Source organism: Chinchilla lanigera, unplaced genomic scaffold (genome assembly GCF_000276665.1).
Source record: "Chinchilla lanigera isolate Chin_1 unplaced genomic scaffold, ChiLan1.0 scaffold00029, whole genome shotgun sequence".
NCBI classification, from domain to species: Eukaryota; Metazoa; Chordata; class Mammalia; order Rodentia; family Chinchillidae; genus Chinchilla; species Chinchilla lanigera.
In genome coordinates, this window is record NW_004955430.1 from 8636320 (window position 1) to 8658926 (window position 22607).

The window sequence follows — 22607 nt, forward strand, 5'->3', positions numbered from 1 at the left end:
CAGAAGTGGGGGAGTGGGAGCCCTGCGCTACATAAGAGCTAAGGGACAGGCGCAGAAATAAAGGCAGGAACAGGGCAGGGCAGTTGGAGGGCAGTCTCAGCTATGTAAATGCTGTACAGCATTCTCTGGTCAGAGCCTGACAGGTCAGGGCCTGGCCTGAGAAGACAGTGCTTGCCAGAAAAACAGGGTCAACGAGGAGCCAAAATGGACCTGCCCAGAGCTTAAACAGGAAAAACCTTTCAAGAGGCCAAGTGGGTGGGGAAGAGAGGAAGTAGCTGGACTTGTGGGGGGCTGTAAGAGCTGGGTGAGCACCCATCTGCCTTGGTGCAGGGCTCTCTGTGGGTCAGAGTGGGCATCAGACAGGGCCTCTTCAAAAACTGAGCCCAGGAAAACCTGTCCCAAACTAGACATTGCTCATTGTTGTGGTAATAAGCTCTAAACACTCCCTTCCTCTATGGCAGGGATTCTCAAAGTGCAGTCCCCAGACCCGCAGCATCAGCTTACTTGAAAAGTGTTAAAAGTCTAAATTCTTGGGCTCCATCTCAGACACACTAACATAGACTGAATGTTCTGTTTCACCCCCAACTTCAACCTCAGTGTGAGGATGGGGCCTCCAATGCAGTAATTAAGGTGAGCAAGGTCGTAAGAGTGGGATCCTGATCCAATAGAATTATCCTTGTAAGAAGAGACACCAGTTCCCAGTACTGGAAACTGCCCCCCCACCCCCCACCCCCCACCAAAAAAAAAGAAGAGACACCAGAGAGCTCACTTGCTTGTTCCCTATGAGCATGAAGGCTGAATGAAGACAAAGCAGCTTCTGCAAGCCAGGAAGAGAGCCCTCACCTGAAACTAAACTCTGGTGCAAACTTGAGCTTGGACTTCCAGCCTCCAGAACCGTGAGAATATCAATCTCTTTTGTGTCAGCCATGTAGTCTGTGGTACTTTGCTATGGCAGCCTTAGCGACTAAGACACTCACTCTGGGCAAATACCTGTTTTCCAAAGCTCTCCAGGTGATTCTGGCACAAGCTTGATTTTGAGAACTGCTGCCCTACGCATGCGCTAAATTCAAAGACCTTCACCCAACTCAGGAAGCGTTTAGTGGAGTGCCTAGGGGAACAGAGATGAATAGTCCCAGGCCTAGAAGCTCTCAACTGAAAGAGAAAAGTGAACAATAACAAGAGAAGACAGCAGAAGTCATGGTAGGCTCCTGCACACAGAATTAGACGAATATGTAAGAGTTGTCTTTCACTCTGTAAGAGTAGCCTATAGGCTGCATCCTAAAGGCTGCCCATCCTCGCTACAGGAGGAAGGCATGCTGGTAAGCCTGGGTATAGTCTTTCCCCTCCTTTTGCCCCTAGGAGACCCCAATCTCAGAGGCTGGTCCTGCTAAATGAAACAGATTTGTTTCTTCTGTGGGAAATTCAAGGCTACTTCAAAGACCAGAGGGAAGAGCAAGTGTGAAAACTTGTACGGAGAAAACTAATGAACAGCAACAAAACCATCAATCCAGTTGTCATCATTATTATGAAAATTAAGAAAGTATGTTTCTGCCTAGCTGGACACTAGTCACATCTTTATATCATAAGGTTGAAATATGATGAAATAAAGGCACATCTTGTTTATGCTGGTAAATGCTTACAATTGGCTCTTTGGGGTAGAGGGTGAGGTAACAATATCTAGGGCTTGCCGATTTCCATGGTGTAAATACTTCCACCACAGTCATTCTCAAATTATCAACCTGATGTTACTGACTATGGAGCTGGGAGAGGTGCACAGAACTGGCTTTGTGGGCTGGCACATGCCACTGAGTTCTCAAAATCAATCACTTGTCCTTAAAAACTCAAATGTATTTCCAAGGATTCCTGCAGAAGAAGCTCAAGTAGTATCCCTGGAGGGGCGGCTCCCAAGTCTAATGCCATCAAACAGATTAATGCACAAAAATAAGACATCAAGGGGAAGAAAGTTCAAACATTTTAGAAAGTAAGTTGATAAATAAGCTTAATGGAAACCAATCTGCAGATCCAGGAAAAGTTTCTGAATAAATGTTAAGCTTTCCTGAGCTAACTTCTTAAATCACACACTTGACCTCTTTTGAAATTATGAAGACAACTATGTCCTTAGTTTGGCTTGGAACCTTATCTTCCTCCTACAAACATTTTATATACAGACAGCCCCTACTTATAATGGTTCAACTCAATTTTTCAAACAAAGGTGCAAAAGTGATATCCATTTAGTAGTAGACAGTGAACTTTGAAATCTGAATTTGATCTTTTTCTAGGCTAACAATCTGCAGTACCATACTCTCTGTCCATGCTGGGCTACAGCGGCGAGCCGCAGCTCCCAGTGAGCCGTGTGATCATGAGGCGAAACAGCTGGCACTCCACAGTGTGCTGTTACTAAGCTATCGTGTTGGGTAGTTTGGATGTATTAAACGCATTTTCAACTTATGGCATCTTCCATTTAGGATGGGCTTATCTGGAGGTAACCTCATCCTAAGTTGAAGGATGTCTGTAGAACAAATTCACTCCAGCCACCCACAAAGCCCTCCCTGTAACAGCCGTCTGCAGACAGCAGGGCATTTTACAAGTGTCCCAGTGGCCTGCCAATTGCCTCCATACTTGCACAGTTTCTGGGTACAATCACACAGCTCTCCTGCTACAAACAAGCCTCCATGCTGAAGGTGGGGTGCCGGGCAACAAGCATGGTCTTCCATGTTAATGGGTCCTTGAGCGCCTCAACTCACTACTATTTCATGCTACGTGGAGCCTTCTTCACTTTCCCGTCCCTGTCCCATCCTATGGGGAGGAGTGTGAAGTCCTGAGGTGATACGGCTGCCAAGACTGTGCTTTGTGTTTTAGACGGTGCCTCACTTCCAGTTAGGAGCACAGAAGCTGGAAAGACCCCTGGGTACCAAGGTCACATGAGAATAACTGGTGGAGTCTCACTGCAAAACAGGCCATCATCTTTCCCTTACTACGCATGTCCTTCAGACTTTGGCCCTGGATGCTGGGACTTTCCACACCTGTTTTGGTTATTCCAGTTTCTCCATGCACTCCACAGCTGTCACACTTGTGAGCAGTAGACCCCCACCACTGCTGCTGTGGTGCAGGCCTGGCTGAAGCAGCCCAGTTCCCCATCCCCAGAAGCCTGCTGGAAACTGCTGGGGCCTCAAAGCTGAGTATCAGAGCTGTGGGGGCTTCTGGTTCCTGCCCACCAACCAGGCCGAGGCCTACCCCAGAGCTGGCAGATGCAGCGGTGTGCGCAGCACCAGAGCAGCATCAACCCTGTGTTTTTCTAGGCATTCAGAAATCAGTCCTCTGTGTCCACACAGCTTTCCTTTACATCCCAGAAACAGTGTTGTTATGATCTGTGTCTAGATGTCTCCCCAAAACCTCATGCAGTCATAGGTGAGGCTTTTTCAGAGGTGGTTGTATTTAGAGTGTGGCGCTTGTACTGATTCATGGTACAGTGCTAGGATCAAAGGCACTAGAAGTAAGGATGTGCATGTTACACACCCTAAGTAGCTTGGATAAGATACAAGGGCTGGAAAGAGCTGTGGTCATCCCTTGTTGCTCCTGCCCATCCTGAACTGTTTTTCCTCTCTAATACCACCCTGCCTTGGAGTCAGCCTATTATGGACTAAAACCTCTACAAACTGTGAGCTAAATAAACGTTTCCCCTTTTAACTTTGGGGGCTGGGAATTTTGTTGCAGCAATGCGAGAAAAGTAACTAAGACAAGTGTGCACAGACACTAGCTTGAATATCCATGCTTTATAGTTGGAGAAAAGCCAGCGAATCTTAGAAGTCAGTCAGCAGTTTGAAAACGCCAGGGGCTCATGGCCCGAAAGACTCCTTTTCCCACAGCCATATGGGGGCTTCACGGGTGATCACTTGTCAAATATATCCTGTAGTACTTCATGCGAAACTTTGGACGAGAGACTTCACCTCTCTGTACCTCAGTTTCCTAACTGCAAAACAGGGGCAATAAATGGCACTTGCCTCACAGGCTCACTGTGATGACTGAGGGAACTTGTGTGCGTGAATTTCTTCCAAGGCTGCTGGGGCAGGGGAGACTCAGCTGCATGATCAGTGTTGCTGTTATCATCATGGAGGCTACCAACTAGGTGCTTGCCTCATATGCGATAAGCAAATGAGTAAGTCAACTCCCTTTCCACCCAATAACCTGGCACATGCACTGGGTTTTTCCTGAAGAAAGGGCAAAGTGGGCTCCACCCCCACCTGTGAGCACATAAAGACTTAAGGGAGGCCTCGCCAGGGACTCAGGTGAATCCCTTTCACAAGCAAGTCACAGCTGAGCAAGCCGACAAAACAATTGCTACCCAAATCGAAGAAACACCACTGCCCACCCCACACTTACTTCCAGGACTGTCCATTGTTCGACAACAATAGCATCATAGCCCTGCACGGTTTTGCTATCTTCTGTGGAAACAGCTTCAAAGATGAATACTCCATCTGTCAAGCCATGTAAGGAATCTGTGGAGGGGGGAAAAAAGCGAAAAGGGAGGCTGTGTTAGCCGTCTGTGGCAGAAGCCATATAAGCAGCAGAAATTTTCACTGCATTCATTAATAATCCCAATCAGAACATCTTTTCAGCATGTTAATTAAGGAAGCACACACAGCCATAGAGTCTAGCCCCATCAGAATGAATGAGACTAATTTACCTCGCAGTTTTGAATAATATCCTTGATTTTATGAGCCCAAATTTCATTGTTAGCAATCACCATTTGATTTCATGCATTTACCTTCCTTTTCACGCTCCGTCAGGATGCACCGGGGAGAGCTTATCCAGGGTGAAACACAGCCACTTAGAGACAGTTTTAGAACAAAACTATATTTAGGTGAGAGGGATTTTTTTTTGAGGAAGGGCAGATACAACACACCAGATCTGAGCTTGTCAGGTGCAGACGCGCCGAGTCTTGGAGGTTCGCGTGATGTGGCTGCTATACAGACGGTATTTCAGGCAGCTCTTGTCGAGGGTTGGAATTCGGGGGTGGGGGAGTTTTCCCAAATGGTTTACCACTGAGACTGTTTCCTTAGGCACTGCTCTCATCAACATGTCAGGTTCTGAGTTCTATCCACCTCAACAACTGTATATTAAATGTATAGCATGATTCAAGAATTGTCTAGGCAACGAGGGTATAAAGAAAAATAGAACAGATCTTGCCTCTGTGAAGATGTGGAGGCACCTTCTGCCCACCTCCTTTTTTTAGGGAAAAGGCCTGCTGTAGAAGCCAGTGGCCTGAATCTAGGTTCTTTCATGAAAAGTGCTGTGACCCTTTCAGGGGCTGGGCCTCAAATCTGTGAAATGGAACTGTGAGCAGATAACCCTTTCCAGGGATTCTAGTCTATCAGCATGTCTCGTTGATACTGTTATGGACTGAACTGTGCCCTCCCAAATCCTTATGATGAGGCCGCAGCCCTCAATGTAAGTGCATCTGAAGACAGTCTTTAGTAAGGTAAAGTTAAATGAGACCATCAGGGTGGTGCCCCTGTAGGACTAGGAGAAGACACCAGAGACCTCTCCTGCCCCACCCCAGCCTCCAGGGTGTGCAGAGGCAAAGCCATGTGAGGACACAGTAAGGTGGCAGATGTCTTGAAACCAGGAAGAGGGCTTTAAGCAGAAACCAAATTTCCCAGTACTTAGATTATGCCCTAGAAATGGAGAAAGTAAGTATCATTTATTGGATAAGCCACCTAATCTGTGGCCCTAGTAGACTAAAATGCATACAAAGCCCGTTGAATGATTTGCTACTTTAAAAGGACAATTTTAACAGGACAAATACATAATAATGTGATACACACACACACACACACAGGCAAGGAAGACTAATTTAGGAAGTTCACTGAATCACACCAGAGTCCCTAGAACTGCCAGTATTCTTCAGAAATCATACGGAAAAAGACTGACCAATATGAATACATAACAATCTGTAGCTATGTAACAAAATTCAAAGCTCCTCAACATGGCAAAATTATCTGCAACAAAAAACTTGATATTCTTTACATATAAGAAGTTTTTTTATAAATTGATAGCTAAAAATATGAACATACCATTAGAAATGGGTAAAGAATATGAACTAGCAATTAATTCTCTTTCCATGACCAGTACGTATTGAAAAAAAAAAGTTTCAATCTCTTTTGTTATCAGATTGGCAAATGCTGAAAATAAAATACTGCTGGGAGAGGTATGAGGATAAGGGAAATTTTACAGTGCTTATGGGAATTTTAATTGCGCAATCTTTCAGAGAGCAATTTCATAATGCCTGAAATGCCTGGAAACAAAAAGTCTATCCTTTTTGACTGTTTGTTCTAAGGCAATAACCACCAATGCCTTCAAATATTTATAGCCCAGCACTGTCTATAAACTTACTCAAAAACTTAATCTAAACGTTTAACAATCCAAATTTTCAACCATAGAAAAACAGTTAAATTAGAGTTCCATACAATTAAATAGCGTACTGTCCAAGCACCTGCCCGGCAAGAGCAAGGTCCTGACTTCAATTGCTAGTATCAGTCAATCAATCAATAGTGTACTGGCCATAAAAACGTCATGGGAATATAATGACTCGGGGGAATGCTTTAGATATAATATTACAGAGAAAAAAATCAGGATATAAAACTGCCCTACTGGCAACATGTGAATTTTTATGTTAAAAATGTTTACAGAAATTGAAGGGGGTATACAAAACTCCAGGAGGACTTCTGAGTGGTAGGACTGAGTCTAATTTGAATTTTCTTTTTTTTTCTCTTCTTCAAGATTAATCTAAGAGTTAATGTAGTGTAACACAGGCAAACGCACAACACAGAAGAATTTTCTTTTTCTCTATCCTACATGGTTCTGGAAAGCAGAACTAGATTCAAAGAGTTTCCAAAACTAGGGGAAACACAATCTAGATGGAAAGAACCTTCCTTAGAATAGTCTAGGAATGGGAGACCGCGCCTCAGAAGGGTGAGCAATGTGTTCCTGGAAGCACTCAAGCTCACCCTGAATGACCTTCTGGCCACACATTCTTTCATCCCAACATTTGCTGGCCACTGGAGACCTCACAGGCGGCAAGATTAAGTCCCTGCCACTATGGAGTTTCCCTGGCAGTAGAGGAGGAGACAATAACACAGTGTCAGAGGTGACAACTGCTATAGCAACAGGAAGCAGGCTAAGGGGAGTGGAGGTGGTGGTGGTGGCTATTTTTGGAAAAGGTACTCAGGTTAGGGATCCCGATTTTGAGTAGATACATGAATGGCCTAAGCAAGCAAAGGGAGTCTGCAGGGTTTGAGAGCTCCAGGAAAAAGGGGACGGCCTGAAAATACACGCAGATTTTGTGAAGGGCAGACAAGGACCCGATGAACAGCAGAACCAAGAGGAGGAAGCTGAGACTGAAATGACGGATGGGGAAAACAGTGGGAGGGGCTTGTCCACATGGGTGTTCCAGCAGCAGAGATGCAGACAAAAGCTCACGTGAGGTTCACCTGGACCTCCTATGTCTCTGCCACCACTATGAGAAGGTAGGCCCCAGCTAGACCCCCTGGCTCCATAACTATAAAAAACATGGAGCGGAACTGCCCCAGCGCAGCCCAGCATGGATCAGCTGACCCACAGATCTGTGAGTGAGCCCAGCCGAAACAGCAGGGCTGCTCCAGTCAATTAGAAAATCTGAAGGGAAAATCACTGCTCTTGTAAGCCAATGGCTCCTAGAATGGTTTGTTACACAGCATTATCCTGGCAACAGCTGCCTATATAAAACCTATCCTAGATATAAGAAACATGAGGCTAATATATTCTGCTTGGCCTGGGTAGTTTTTTATTACTCCAGAATGATAAAAGCCAACAAACCATGGCTATGAAGGCAACCGCTGAAGCATAGCAACCTTATCCTGCCTGTCCTAAACCAGTAAGATAACATTCCATTTCCTGTAAGATCCCGGGGGCATGCTTTAGTTTCTTACTAGTTTCCTGTTCTGAGAGTTTGTTATCAGACAGCCTTGGGAGTGTTAAGCTTGCCCTTCTCATCTGCTTTGCTGAAAAGTTTCACCCGGTGCTTTTCACCGGCCACTTAGGGATATTTTACATAGGTGACCAGGGAGAAAGACCTGCTTTTGAGTTGAAGCGCATCACAAATATCCTGGACAAGCCTGGACCACAGTCCAGTACAATTTTAGAGTTCTGAATAACCCCTCCAGGGTGCAGCTGGGGAGCCATAAGAAACTCTTCTGAATAAAGCTTCCTCAGTTTTGACCTAAAGATCAGAAGACACTCAGCAACCCTTTCAGGACTACAGATATAGCACATTTTTCCTCAAGGCCTCTACAGAAATATGTTGTAGTTGGTCCTCTGTATTTATAAGGTGCACATCTGTGGATTCAACCAACTGCAGATCAGTTTTTTACAAGTCTATACTGAACATCTACAGACTTTCTCCCCTTGTCCCTAAACAACACAATATAGCAAATATTTACAGAGCATTTATATCATATCAGGCATTGTAAGTAATCCAGAGATGATCTAAAGTATGCAGAAAGATGCAGGTACTTATATTCCATTTTATGGAAGGTCCTGCAGCATGCACAGATTTTGGCATCTAACGGGAGGTCCCCTGTGGATACCAAGGGATGACAGTATACCTAATTTCCAAAACTTCTACCTATGCATCTCCTCAGTGGAAACCTCCAGCCATGCCCACCCTGTGCTTAAAGTACTGAAGTGCCCAAGTGAATGTAAAGGATGATGGTCTTTAGCCTGCCAACAGCACCACCCAGCAGAGCTGCATTCAGGAGAGGGAAGGGACTCTTGGAGCCTGTTTAGACTTCCCCTCCTTCCTTCCAAGTTACAGGCTAGGAAGGGTGGTGTGGCCAGGGAGGAGGTATGGCCAGGGTTGGGGTAATAAAGAGGAGCACACTGCTCTTCTCACCGCGCACCTCTTCCCCTGCCTGCCTCCCTGCCCTTGCCCTGGTGCTCTGCCTCCTGAATCCTCAGTGCTGATCCACCTACTTAACTATGAAGTAAGTTCAGGGTGGCTGTCAAAATTTGGTCATCTGTAACAACAACAACAAAAATTCAATGAACCACAAACAGAGGACAGGTGAGCTTTTAAAGAGCCCCTTGTTTTGATGGCCTCATCCCCTCCCCATCTCCTTGTTACCTTCACGGCTCTGCCTCACTGAAATGTGCCATGAGTTGGGTATAAATAGGTCTCTCTCAGAGCAAAGGCTCCCAAAGTAAAAAGGTTAAACCGCCCTCCATCTATAGAAAACATTCCATTATCACTGCATTTTTTATTAAAGTAAAGATGCTTCCCTACTGTGCACAGAAAGCTATTTGCTGTGGTATTATATAAATATTTGATGTCGGGCTTTGGGCAAAAGGCCACCTTAACATTCCCAGCTTATGATTTACAAGAAGGATGTGGGAAAAGGAGATTTGCCATATTATCTCAAGAGGTAACTGCTATGAGGCAACCATTCTTCTCCGCAGTCATCTTGACTGTCAATCAGATTCACCTTCAGGCTTAGCCCTTGAGTGTGTTCTTCAAGTCTAGCCTAGAATGCATACACCAGGACAAGCGATCAGTGCATTTGGGCTCTTTCTATGAGATTAAAAACAAAGTGAGCATCTACTTTTATCAAGGTAGGACTCAGTTGGACTCAGTAGGACTAAACTGTCCACCCTGGGCAGCAGGCATCACAGGTTTCCTTGGGCCCCTGCTCTCCAGTGGAAGCTCCACAATGTTCTCAGAACTTTCTCGTTCCAGGAATGGTGCTGGCCAACATGTGATGTAAATGCAATGTGGTCAACCCAATGTGCAATTCACGGTGAACAAAATCGCTATTGAACCCGTTCCCCAGAAACTGGTCTCGTGCTGCTTCCTGGTCAAGCTAGAGCTAATTTCCTCCAGTAACCAGAGAACGAGCAAGTTGCTTTCTCTTACCTCTCAGGCTCTCACTGATGCTCCAGACTTGCCTGCCTTCCTACAGTTTCATCTTGAAAGGTTAAGTGACCTTGAAAAGATACTACTTTTCCTCAGTGAGAGCAGGGATTAATTAGCCTGTAAGTTTCAGTGCCATTAACCACACAGAAAAGAAACACAATGATTCAGTGTTGGCTAAATGTGAGGCCTCTGCCTGGCATGGTTCACAGTCTCTCAGGGAAATCCTTCCCAAAACTCTGCCAGAGTTATCATTGCCTATTAGCTGATGAGACAGTTGAAGCTACGAAAGTTAAATAATCTGTCCATGTTCAAATGGAATGAGAGAGCCAAACTAGGTCTGATATGTCCTTTGTTTGATTCTAAAGCTTGCATTCTTTGAACAATGAAGAAACATTTATTGAGCTACAACTATGATCATCCATATGCTGTGTGCATGGCTGGGGTAGGAATGGTACCCTTGGAGCACTGTCTGCCACACACACTGTCTGCCTCAGTGTTTAGGGCATTAGGCAATGGGATGTCAAGAAGTATACACTGGGGTTTGCAAGTATGTGCATAAAATATATATTCCTACTTATATATATTCCATTTGGAAGATGCACGTATTCTTACATTTGTAGTTTCCAAGTGTATGCAGGATATACTATGTGAGGCAAATACCCAATGCTACATGGACTTAGATGCAGCTGAAGCATCAGGGAGAGTTTCAAGGACAACTTAATATTTTAAAAAAGGTAGGCAAGGAGAGCCATCTGGGCACCCCTTTGTGATACAATATGCAGAGGACATCCCCTGGAATGTATTTTAATCAGAAATTTTCATTTATCAAGTCTAGGGCCGGGGATATAGCTCCATGGCACAGTGCCTTCTTGGCAAGCGTGAGGTCCTGAGTTCAATCTCCGGTACCAGAAAAAGAAATTCTTATCAAGTCTATATAACTAAGTTCTTGTTTATAGGAAATAGTGGCCAGAAAAACAAAAGACACCACCAGGTACTGACCAGATGAATCCATAATTCAGGATGTTCCGCAGGATCCTTTTCAAGCCGTCAGGGGCAGAAGGAAGGACTCTTGCAGTTAAAAAGAAAAGTGGGGGTAGGATCACCATGCACAAAAGGAGAGTGAGGGCGGCTCACTGTGTACGGTGTGTATTGCTGGAGTGGATTCAGGTTTGCACAATCAGTGGCAAAGGGCATTTTTTGAAACAAAGAGAGGAAGACCTGCCAGGGAAGGAGAGGGCAAGGACAGGACAGGGGCTGGAAGAGGGCAGGGCAAATGGAGGTCAGGGAGGGTCAGGGAGAAGGCCAGGGCAGGGCCGGGGGAATACACCGTGAGATCAGAGCGAGAGGGGAATACAAAGGTGAGGGTATGTGCAGAAGAAAGAATGTCGGGCAGGTGGAGAAACAAGGCGACAAAAGCAAGGTGAAGCAGGCCATGAGGAGATGGTGGTGGCAGCCACAATACTGGTGGCCAGTGATGGCAGCAGGGATCTGGCAGGCCCAGAGCCCTTGCAGAGAGACCAGCCTCCGAGCTGGGTCTGCAGATGGTGGCACCTGGCTCCCACTCCTCAACTGCCAGCTGGGCGCAAGCTCCCACTCCTCCACCCTCTGGGGACAGGTTCCAGCCTTTGTCCTCTTGCCTGCAGCATTCCCGAATGCCTCTTTGGCTCTGCTTTGGGGCCCCTGAGCTCATTCTGCTGTTCCCTTGAGTGACCTTGGAGCCCTCCTCTCTACCTGGAGACCCTGTGAGGACCTGTCACCCTCAGCGCGCTTGTCTGCTGCACCTTGAGCCTGCCGGGCTGCGGGCAGGACTGCACCAGGCCAAGACACCTGCCCATCAGCCACTGATCTGGGGGAAGGAGCCCTGGGCACCAGGAATGGGAGCCCAAATCTGGTGTTATGGGGACTGGAGGAGTCTCTCCATGCCCAAAGAGCGAAAACACAAGCTGAAGTCTTAACTGCGTAATTCGGGCTCCAGCATCACCTTGTTCAAGGAACAAAGTTCTTGTGAGTTTTATGATTCTGTGGGCACTGTTCTGGAGTACAACTATCCACTGAAGAGTCATGACTGGTGCTTTTCCAGATGGCAAACAGCTTACAGGTGCTTCTACCTCAGCCAGGTTTATTAGTAAAGACACTAATTATTTCATTAGATATGGGTTCCTTTCATGATTATGATTAGCTTCCCCTTTTTAAAAAATTTTCTGGGAAAATAGCATACTTTTATTTCTTTCCTGGTCAGTGGAAGACCTGAGCTTTTTCAGAGCAGGAACACCCTAAGGCTCACTAACTACTGCATTTCACATGCTCCTGCCAGCACAAACATGGGGCAAACTGTGTTTCAAGGGAGAGCGCGTTTCAGTGAGTTGGGTTCTGAGACTTTCATGCCCACCCTCCTCAGACAGAGCCACATGGCTGCGGTGCAGTGCTAGACACGGCTGCAGGGAGGAAGCCGCGACAGGCTTGGTGGAGGACTTCACAGTTACACTTGCCAGGGGACATTTCACGTTGTCTTCAAGACGGGAAGGCTGGATTTAAAGCCACTTAAAGCCAAGGAAGGCTGTGACAGCACTTCAAGCATTCAAGGCAAATCTGAAGGTAAAAAACCACATAATTTCTCTGGGCTTTTGGATGCAAGGTTGGAAAGTAGAGTGAGGAGAGAAAGCAAAGAAGTTAACTCAGCCTAGATCACCCAAACCACAAGGGTAGGAGGAAAATCAATGGCTTTGTGAACTTTCAAGGTGTTCTCTCTTGGGGCTCAGCTTGCCCGACATGCTCAAGTAGTAGGGTCAGAGAAAACCTCCCTTCAGATGCCCCAGTTCTCCTAAGAGGAAAAAAAGTTAACAGTAGCAGCCTGTGTAGCTACTACCTCCAGCACCTCCCTGCATGTCTTCAGGGTGTTAGTATTAGCCATCAGTTTCCGGTGGAGAAGTGTAAAGCTATGTGCAGCCACACGGGCATCCACGGAGACCAGAGAAGATAAAAAAGCTGCTATGGCCCCAGCCTAGGATGCACAGTGGGGTGTACTTGCAGGAAGAAAGTGCTCCTTTCCAGCACTTCCTAAGGCCCGCGAATCAAGCCACAAACACTTGCCTCAAGCACGTACTGCCCTGGGCTTTATGTCACATCTCCAAGCGGACCATGACAACCCTTGGTTTCATGGCCCCCTGTAGCCACCATGGATGGCTTCCTCATGTACAGAGAGGTTACTGACTTTGCAACCAGGGAACAGAAGTGACTCTTCCTTATTTGTGTTGATAAAATATGCACCTTAGAATGGCATAATCTAAGGCACTAGCCACATTCAGTTATTTAAACTAAATAAATTTAAAAATAAATTGTGCTCAGTACCCACAAATAGTTGGTAGCTATCAAACTGGAAAGCATCATATAAAACATTCCATCATCACACAAAGTTCTATTGGACGGTGCTGCTCTAAATGTATTCTTAATGAGGTAACTGCCTTCCTTATATCATTCATCCATTCAACGAACGATTACAGCCCACCAATCCTATGATGCCTTCTGCTACTATAGTAACATATTGATATTAGACACTGATATTTAGATACTAACAAGTGACTTGCATATAAAATTAGGACCTATCTGTGCTGTGTCATCTTCCAAGGCTTTGGATGATTCAAAGACTGTACATTTAGAATTAACTAAAGATCCAGAATTGTAAGCAATACAGAATCCATTTCTACCTCTGCTGGTTCTTCAGAGAAAAAAATGTGACAAGACACAGTACCGTTGGGGCTCACAAATTTGGTGTTGCCAGGTTTTGTTGGGGTTAATGGATTTGGTGTTGCATGTCACTTGTGACTGGCAGCCCTCAGGACCTGCACATGCGGGAATGTTGGTCCCACTCCCCAAATTGCCACCGAGCTTTGACACACCATGAAGATGACTCAATTTGCCTTCACATTAGCTCAAAACCTTTTCTTTGCTTGATACTTTTCTACTGTGGGCAGACTTTCTTACTGCCTTGACAACTGATAGCACTAATGCTCCTTTATACAACAGCCCCCTCAGAAATAACCCATTCCTCGGGAGAACCAGGTGCCATGAGACCTAGAAACACACTGTGTCCCAGTGGGGCTTACAGAAACCAGGCAGTGCAATTTGTTTCTCTACTGCCAATTCCAAGGTGCTGCTACTGCTACTTCAAACTGTAATAGTGTCTACAAACAATTTGCACTTTCAGAGTGACACAATTCCAGGGGGTAATTAACAATCCCAGGGAATCATCTTTACAAAAGCTTTTAAAAGCAGTGGGATGGAGGCCACCGTTGATGAGAGAGAATCACTGCCCTTTTGCTGGCATTTCAGAAGGCACCTGGCTGACCCCTGGAGAGGTCTGGAGAGCACAGGTCCTTGGCTTTATGGAAATTGCTCAAGATGCATTAATTATAAATCAAATGTCACGTGTTTACTGCCTGCACAGCTTTCTGAATGCAGCACGCTCTGAAGAAGGGCTAAGACCACAAGTTATCAGGACAGTTAGTGAGAGCCACAAAGGCCAGCTTCCATACCATGTGCCATTCCCAGGTGGAAGACTGCATTCACCAGCATTCCTCCTTTCCGGAAGTGGTCACTCATGTGCTCCAACCAGTTGGCATCCAGACTGCTCACTGTCTGACCATTCCTGGAGATGCGGAGAGGAATGGTGACAGGGTAGTACTGCCGGCACTTCTGATGGTTCTTCGGTTTGTTGAAGAGTGCGAAGATCTCCATTTCTGTGGGGATTTGTAAAGAGGGGTTAGTGGGTGAGATGGTGATAAAAATCTGCCTCAGTGGCTTTAGTGAAATGTCTTTGGAGCCTGAAGAAATGATACCAGAAGTTTTTTTTTTTCTTTTTGAGACAGGGTCTCACTATACAATTCAGGCTGGCCTTGCGCTCACTTTGTAGCCTGGGTTGGTCTCGAACTTGCAACAATTCCCCTGCGTCAGCCTCCTGAGTGCTGGGATTACACATATGCGCCACCACGCCCAGCTTTATTGCAAAAGTTAAACCGAGGCTGAGGTGTTGCTAAATAAAACCCCACTCCAAGTAGTAAGATGAGGCTGCCTTCAAGTGGACAGGGGCCTCAGCTGGGGAATGCTGGTTTTAAACTTGGAATATATGAGCAACTGTTATCTGGGATTGATTTGCATAGTTAGGCATTTGGGAGGACACAGCAGACATTTCTAAAAGTGCATACAAAGAAGTGTTCGGGAAGTAAAAGCAGACATATCTGGGTGAGAGCTGGTCTTCAAAAAAACATAAAAAAGGTAAATGTTCTAGGCACATGAAAACAAAAATACTGTTCTAATTCCAGGAACCTTGTACAGCCCTGGACTCACTATTTATAAACTGCAGCGGTGCTTCCTGGGGCCAAACCCATAATATTTAATCACGTACATCAAAAATACATCATTGATATGTAAAAATAAATATGTTCCCGTCAATGAGGGTTCCTGCCTGGAGTGGCAGGTCTGCTCAATCAACCAAGCAGACACCAGGAGTGAGGCTCCCAGCTTCCCATGCCTTCATTTATAGCTCAGTTTTCCAGAAACCAATAATCACTACCACCCAGGAGTAGATCTGTGCCTGCCCGACGTGCTGCTGGGCATGAGTTTGCAGAAGCCGCCTCCAGGAGCAAATACCTGGAATTTCACTCTAAGTCTTAAGGTCTATTGTTGTGATACTCATGTAGTCAAGCAATCATGATGGACCCACCTTAAAAAGCTTTGCTTACACAGGCTGGTCAGAAATATGCTTTGGTTTCCAGAAATATCTTTTGGAATCACAAGAAAATCCCCACCCTTCTCTCAAAGAAAAAAATTTAAAGGTCATACACAATAGTTGACATTAGTAATAAGGACAAAGCATATTCATGCTCCATGTATGAGATATCTAGAGTCACATTCTGGAACACTGTTTCCCAAATTTCAGTATTTCACAATTTTTGTGGTATTCAAACACTCGCTAAATTATTATTTGTTTAAATGATTCCCTTTCATTATTTAAAGAAATATATTTTAAAAGAAAACTTTGCTTTATGATCATAAAGGCAAATTATTACCACTTGCTATAAACAGGGAGGAATGAAGAGGCACATTAACACCAAATATGTCACCATTCCCACCCCAAATTTCCTTTCTCAGTCTTCTTGGCTGACTCAAATGCCATCCCTACCCAGGAAATGCTTTCACATAAGAAATAAGGGCCTAGTATACGGAACCAGCAACCACTACAGTATTTCTTAACTTTGAAATACGAATTCTAGGAATGGAGTGATACAGAGGAAAGTTTATAATGGAGGGAATCAAGTCACAGACAAGCTGGGGGTGGGCAGGAGGTGAACTGGACTATCAGGTGTTTTCCAGTCCTAGGTGCCAGAGATTTAAATAAAAGTTGCAAATACTAAAGCCAAGAGGACAAGCCATGCTTTAGTGAGTCTTTTGTTTCATTTGCATTTCTCCTAAAGTGGACCCTCCAAGCCTTCCATGTGGAAGCCATTTTTCCGGAAGTGATCCTACTGAACAGAGGGAGGGACGTGAGCTAGGAGGGAGGGAGGGCCAAGTGGCAAGTGGCACTCAATCCCACCCAGACCGAGAGATCCTGCGTGTAACACTTCGAAGATGGGCTCACCAAGGGCAAAGGAGCTGGGGCATTTATCCTCAGAGTGAAGGTCACTCCCGAGGCGTTAATTCCCCAGGGCGTCTGCAGGCCCGCATGTTCCTATTCCCAGGGACGCTGGCAAGCTGAGAGACTAAGGAGACGGTGGGCTTGGCCAGAACATACCACAGGTGACCCTAAGGGGCACCAGGCCCTACGATCTGTTACAGTCAAGTACAAATGCAATAAAATTAAGAAGAAATCACAGCTGCCACCGGGAGAAGTGAGTGGAGAATCAGGAGCTGGCCAAAGTCCAACATACATAGTAACACTTGATCACACAGAAAGATCCCCCACTTGCATGGCAAGACAAAAAACCCAACTTTCTTCAATACGTAATGAAACAGAAAAAGGGGAAGGTCAAAAGGAGAAATGAGAATGCCAGGGTGGGCGGCGGAGACAGAAACTGTCAGATGAAGTAGACAGTGCTAACAGCGTCCCAGCTTTCCCATCCCGATCCTCCCCAGGGGACAGGACTGAAGCCAGAGACAGAAATAAATTTTTCAGGAAGGAAAAGGAAATGCTGTTGGAATGAGGAGCCTCCAAAGCATTAGTGGCAATGAAATATTGGGCGAGAGCTGCTCTCAGATGTGTAACCTTTCATAAACTCTTCTGTCCCACTGTCTCCTTGGCCATGGTCCTGTCTCTCTTCACATGGAAATGGGCCAAGAGAAACGATCCAAAATGATGCCCTTTGATGTTTTTATCTTCTGATTCTTCAACGCACAACCCCACGTGAGGAGGCACCACGAGTTCCAAAAAGCTGCCCAAAGTTTGTTTAAATTTTCTCAGCTGCTCTATGACTCTGCCATGACCCCAGCTGGAATATGTTTCCAGACATGGGACAGAAAGTCCCAAGGGAATGCGGAAGGCATTGTTCCTGAGAATGCTCTGGCAGAACACCCAACGAGCACCAGGCTGTCTCCTTGTCTCTCTCTTTCACCCTGCTGTGGGGCCTTGCCTCATCCCACTGAGATACCTCATATCCAGCGAAGTCCCCCTATCCAAAGTAGGAGCTACATGTGTTTGCTGACCAACTTGAAGCAGTCAAGTAGAGGAAGGGAAGGGATGATTAGGGGGTGTGGCACCCACAGCTGGAGGCTGGTGGGCACAGCCCGTGGGACGGCCCCTTTGCTTGGGCTTTGCCCAAGGGAAGTGGGGAGCAGAGGCAACTGTCCAGTTCTAAGGCCTGAGGCCCAGCATAGAAGTCTGCATTCTAGGCTCTACAGAGCGATGGCTTGACGGGGAGCCATGGGGCTGGTCAGGGCCCCCTGTCTGGAGAGAGGAACAGAGCTCAGAGTTCAACTTAAAGTGTAGGTCTCCAAAGGCCAGACTTAGGCAGAGGAGGAGGCGGGAGAGTTAAAGCATTGGAAAGAAGAGCTGGGAGTTGCATGTGGCTGGGTAACCTGAGCTGGGGTGGCTGGGGAGGGTGCAGAGCATGGAGATCACGGACGGGGGAACAAAGGCAGAAGATTGCCCTGCGAAGGCATGGTTGTCGGGGCTGTGGTAGAGAGGGCAGCTGTCCTGAAGCTGTTCCATCCAGATTTCTGGATATCCAGAAGGCTGTCTAAGGCTTCTGTTAGCTTGGGTGCTCACTGGGCCAGAGTAAGGCCACCTGCCAGGGCAGAGGGGAAGGCAGAGCGTAGCAGCCTCTGTGCACACAGGATCCCCAGGAACCTACCTGTGAGGACCAGCGCAGACCAGACCCACGTACAATGCTGACAAGGGCCACGACCTTCATCATGTCATGAGTCCCCCAACATTCACAGAAGGGGGTGGCACCAGCACTAAGTGGATCGCCTGGAATCACGGCTGGTGAGTGGCAGAGCCAAGAGTCTTTCAATCCACAAAGGCTAGGCTTGTTCCCAAACCCCAAATCAGGACACAGAAAGCAGGTGTTGGTGGCCACGGGTGGGGGCTCAAAGCCCGATTGTTTGCAGATTGAGGGAAAGGCCAGAGAGGGTAGCAGCTGGCAGATCTGGGAGGGACCATGGGGAGAAGACGCAGAAGGAGGCCCAAGGCCCCACATTAGATGCTCACACTGAGCTGGCTGCCAAGGAGGGCCACTGAAGAAAACCTCTTCAGCAGAAATGCAACTGAGCCCACTGGCTCCAGCTTCCGGCTGACATCTCTAAGCGGGGAAGAAGGACAGCACTGGGAAGGTGTCTTAAAACGATTATTGAAATTTTAGCATTTGTGTGAACCTATCTGGCCTCTGTGCCTCTGTCTGACAAGAGCCCAGGTGATCACTGCACAGCACAGACCTCAAACCAGCAGGAAATTCCCCCAGACCAAGAAATAAAGTCAGTGAGCAAGAAAAGAAACCTAGGAGGGCGTGGCCCAAGCTGCAGGGGCGGGGAGGGCTGCCTGTCCCCGCTTCCGGTGGAGACGCTGGGAAGATCCCCTCAGAGCAGCCCTGCTTGGATTTTCTCCCCAAGGCCTCCTAGCTAGGAAACTAACCAAGGAGAGAAGAAGGAAGACTCCCTCTGGATTTTAAAAAATTGTCTTGCTGTGGATACCTATTGACGCTCACCTGGCAGAAAGAACAGTAAGAAACACTTCATCTTTCTTAGGGGGCCCTGGGAGAAAGGGAAGGTGGGAGAGGTGTCGTGCGTGTGTGTTGAGGGGTGATGGTGTGCAGACTTCCCAGCGCAGGAAACAACAAAACTTCCCAGGGAAAAGATTAGGAGACAAACTGGGGGTCAAGTGAAGGCCATGACCAATGGGAACAGGGCCCCTGGACATCCGGTTTTGAGGGAGGCCCAGTGTTCAGGCTGTGACAAAAAGAAGTGAACTGCACGAGGGCATGGAGGAGACGCCCCTCCTGGCACCACAGCAGCATCTGAGGCACACCCAACGAGCAGTCGGACGGAACAGGGCTCTCAGGTGACCACCCTCATGACTGCTCTCTGCCCATCCCAGTGGGCCCACATGCTAACCGGTAACCCCAGCATGTTTATCATCCAATGGGAAGTCTGAAGTCACTGATTCTAGCAAGAAAGGAAAAAGCGAGCAGCCTCAGCTCGGAACACTGGAACTTGGGTGGGCAGTTGTGCCTGTAGAGTGGGTCACTGCCTACCTAGGGAGACGGGGCTTGGGAAGGCTACAGACATCCACCTCCTGGCCAGGCCAACACTGCTGCTCACTGTAGAGTTGACACCTCCATCAACACACATTAACCCGTGATTCCCCGGCAGGACCTAGGTCTCTAGTAGAGAACAGGGTCTTAAGATGGGATATAAGCCAGGACACTGGGTGCTGAGGGGTTTCCACGCACTGAACCCCGAAGGAGTCTCTGAGTGAGGAAGACAAGTAGTCACAGGGGACCAAGGAATTCTGAGAGCGGGTCTCCCAGTGAGTAATTCTCCTTAGAGAGAGAAGGCAGGAAGTCTAGAAGAAGTCTTGAAGAAAGGTGGATTCTGCAATATACGAGTTTCCGCACCCTCCCAAGCAAGTCTCAGTATTCTGTCTCAAAGCCAGGCTTCCATGACAGGTGGAGAACAAGAACCAAGAGCTCAGAATCAGTGCCCAAAAACAGCAGGTCACACTGGCGACTGAATCGAGCTCCACACTTTCAAAGTCCCTTTCACTGAACCTTCCCAGGGGAAGCTACTCCTTGTCAGATGGAAGTGTCTCATTCAAGACTATTGCCTATTCAGAAGGTGGCTGGGACATACTGAGCCTGGATTCCTACCCACTGCGCTCCCTGCCTCCCCAGGTCCTGCCCCTTGCATCTGTGTCGGGCCTGATCCCCCACTCCTTGAGCAGTCCTGGACTGTGGAGAAGCGCTCCTCAAAGGCTCATCCTCCTCCTCAAGATTCAGTGCATATATCCATCCTGCCCGTGGGAAGACAGGACTCCTGAATGAAGACCTGGTCCTTCAGGGGACGGGTGTCTGGTCTAAACATACTCTCAGCTGCTCTGAGCAGGGGGCAGAGTCTACTTCATCCAAACCACACAAAGGAAGAGGTCTACTTCCATACATATTGAAAAAGGATCCAGACCTTGATGAAATGATAGCCCTAATGTATCCCAGGACTGAGGCAGCTCCAGTCTCTCCTTCTAAGCAACTTTGCAAATAACTCCCAGAATTTACCACCCTATAATTTTCTTCTCAAGAATTACTGATGGAACTAAATGATTTCATCTTGTTTTTGCCTCTCAAAGCACAAAATGTTCCTTATCATCTATCAGAGGACAGTTTGAAAGACTAGTAAATAAACAGTAACATTCATCAGGGATGTGATCAAGAATGACCTAGACCAAAGGTCTTCACGAGGCTTACAGGTCTCCTACTGTCAAGTCTTGATACTCGCCTACCTTCCACAGGCCAGAAGAGGCCTCATCACTAATGTAAGCACCTTGCTCTCAGAAAAAGACTGGATGCTAGATTTCCTGGAGAAAGTAGAGACAAGGCAACTCTGGGGAGGGGAATGAAGGTAAACTTGCTGTCAATCAAGGGCTTCGGGAAACCCTGCCAGTCTACTACACAGGAAAGATCAAGCTGAGAAGCACGGCAGGATGGTGGGCCAGCCTACTTGCCAGATCTGCCCCTTTTCAGCATGGCCAACACACTTTCTCTCTAAACTCAGATGACTCAACTGGAAAAGTGTGTGATAACAGAGCTCACTCACATCATAAGGCTATATGGAGAATTACAACAAGATCAGTCATTTAAAAAGCTTATTGGCACTGGGCCTAGTACTCAGGAAGTATTAATAAATGTTTGCTATTATTGTTGTGTTGTTATTTGAATTCCTCAGCTCAGTATGCATGCTCTAATGGCTGTTACAATGTGATTAACAGGAGCACATACTGGCGGCTTCTCCTTGGCAGTGTTCTCTGCTTGGTGCTGATCTGTCAACTGTTATGACCTCCCTGAGGTCAGAAACTGGTTGTTTACATCCTAGTGAGTTGAATCACAGTTTCCTGTGCAATTTTCCCTCAACTGGGTTCTCTGGTTTCTTGTTTTAGGCAGATATTCTAAAGAGTGGGGAGTTCAATGTCACGGGTGACCAGCCCACCAGTGCTCTCTGTACAAGGGCAGGGTATTCAAGGGCCAGGGCCCAAGGGCTAAAATAACTTGGGCTGAAATAGCTCAAGGTCTGGAATCCACTTCAAAAATAACATTTCAGAGCAATGCATGTCAATTTCTTGAGCCTCTCTCTTCCCAGAAGTCCTAACTATAGCACAGAAATAGTTGGGTAGCCCAGATAACGACTTGATAAAGTTTCTGTTATTTGAAGCACTGCTGTGTCTACACTCCAGTTCTATGTCTTTTTCCCTAAGATGCACTCAGGATTACTGAAAAGCTGTTATCCTCTTTTTAAGTGAGTCAAAACTCCCAGTGCTGACATACTTACTTCCCGAGCACGGTTCTTCATGTACATCCAACAGGTCACCATCCGGTGCTTTGAGGGTTGGGCTCACCTCCCTTGAGGAGGCTTCTCTACCCTCACTCTTTCCTGAGGGTGAGCTGGGTTGCTCAGTGAGAGAAACCTCCCCAGTGGGGTCTGGACTGGGCTCCAGGATTTGGTCCATCCCTGTGGAGGCAATGCTCACATCCACAGCCCCTGGGCCCTCGTTCTCCAACGATGTGTGATCCCCATGTGCATTTTTCACATCTCTTGTGTCTGTAGCACTGTTGGCAGGGGATGCCAGGGAGCTGCTGCCCACCAAGGTCACAGGGTAATGGTACTGAGGTATAACGCCGACAAACTTCAGGCCCCGACTAGCGGCCTCCTGGACCTGGGAGACAAACAACATAAGGGAACTGGTGAATGGGATGGTCTATCAAAGAGGTACATGCAGCATCCCAGCCCCTTACTGAGGCTCCCAAGTATATTTCAGCATGAACACAAAGAATGCCAGGCTGCAGAGGTGCCATGTCCTCAGGGCAGGGCCTGCTCTCTCACCCCAGCCAGACAGGACAGGCTCAATGGGTTTCACTACGTTGTCTGGGAGAAACATAAAGCCTGTGGCCACGAAGTGTTGGATCAT

At 47.0% G+C, this 22607-nt stretch overlaps 1 protein-coding gene across 1 annotated transcript in view; it reads right to left on the reverse strand.

Moving 5' to 3' along the window:
• Rftn1 (raftlin, lipid raft linker 1) overlaps positions 1-22607 on the reverse strand; it is a gene marked incomplete in the record, with an annotated part of 196131 nt that overhangs the window by 31263 nt on the left and 142261 nt on the right. The window contains 3 exon segments of the mRNA XM_013515694.1: positions 4381-4496; positions 14479-14682; positions 21971-22355. Coding sequence (XP_013371148.1) covers positions 4381-4496; positions 14479-14682; positions 21971-22355 — 705 coding nt within the window.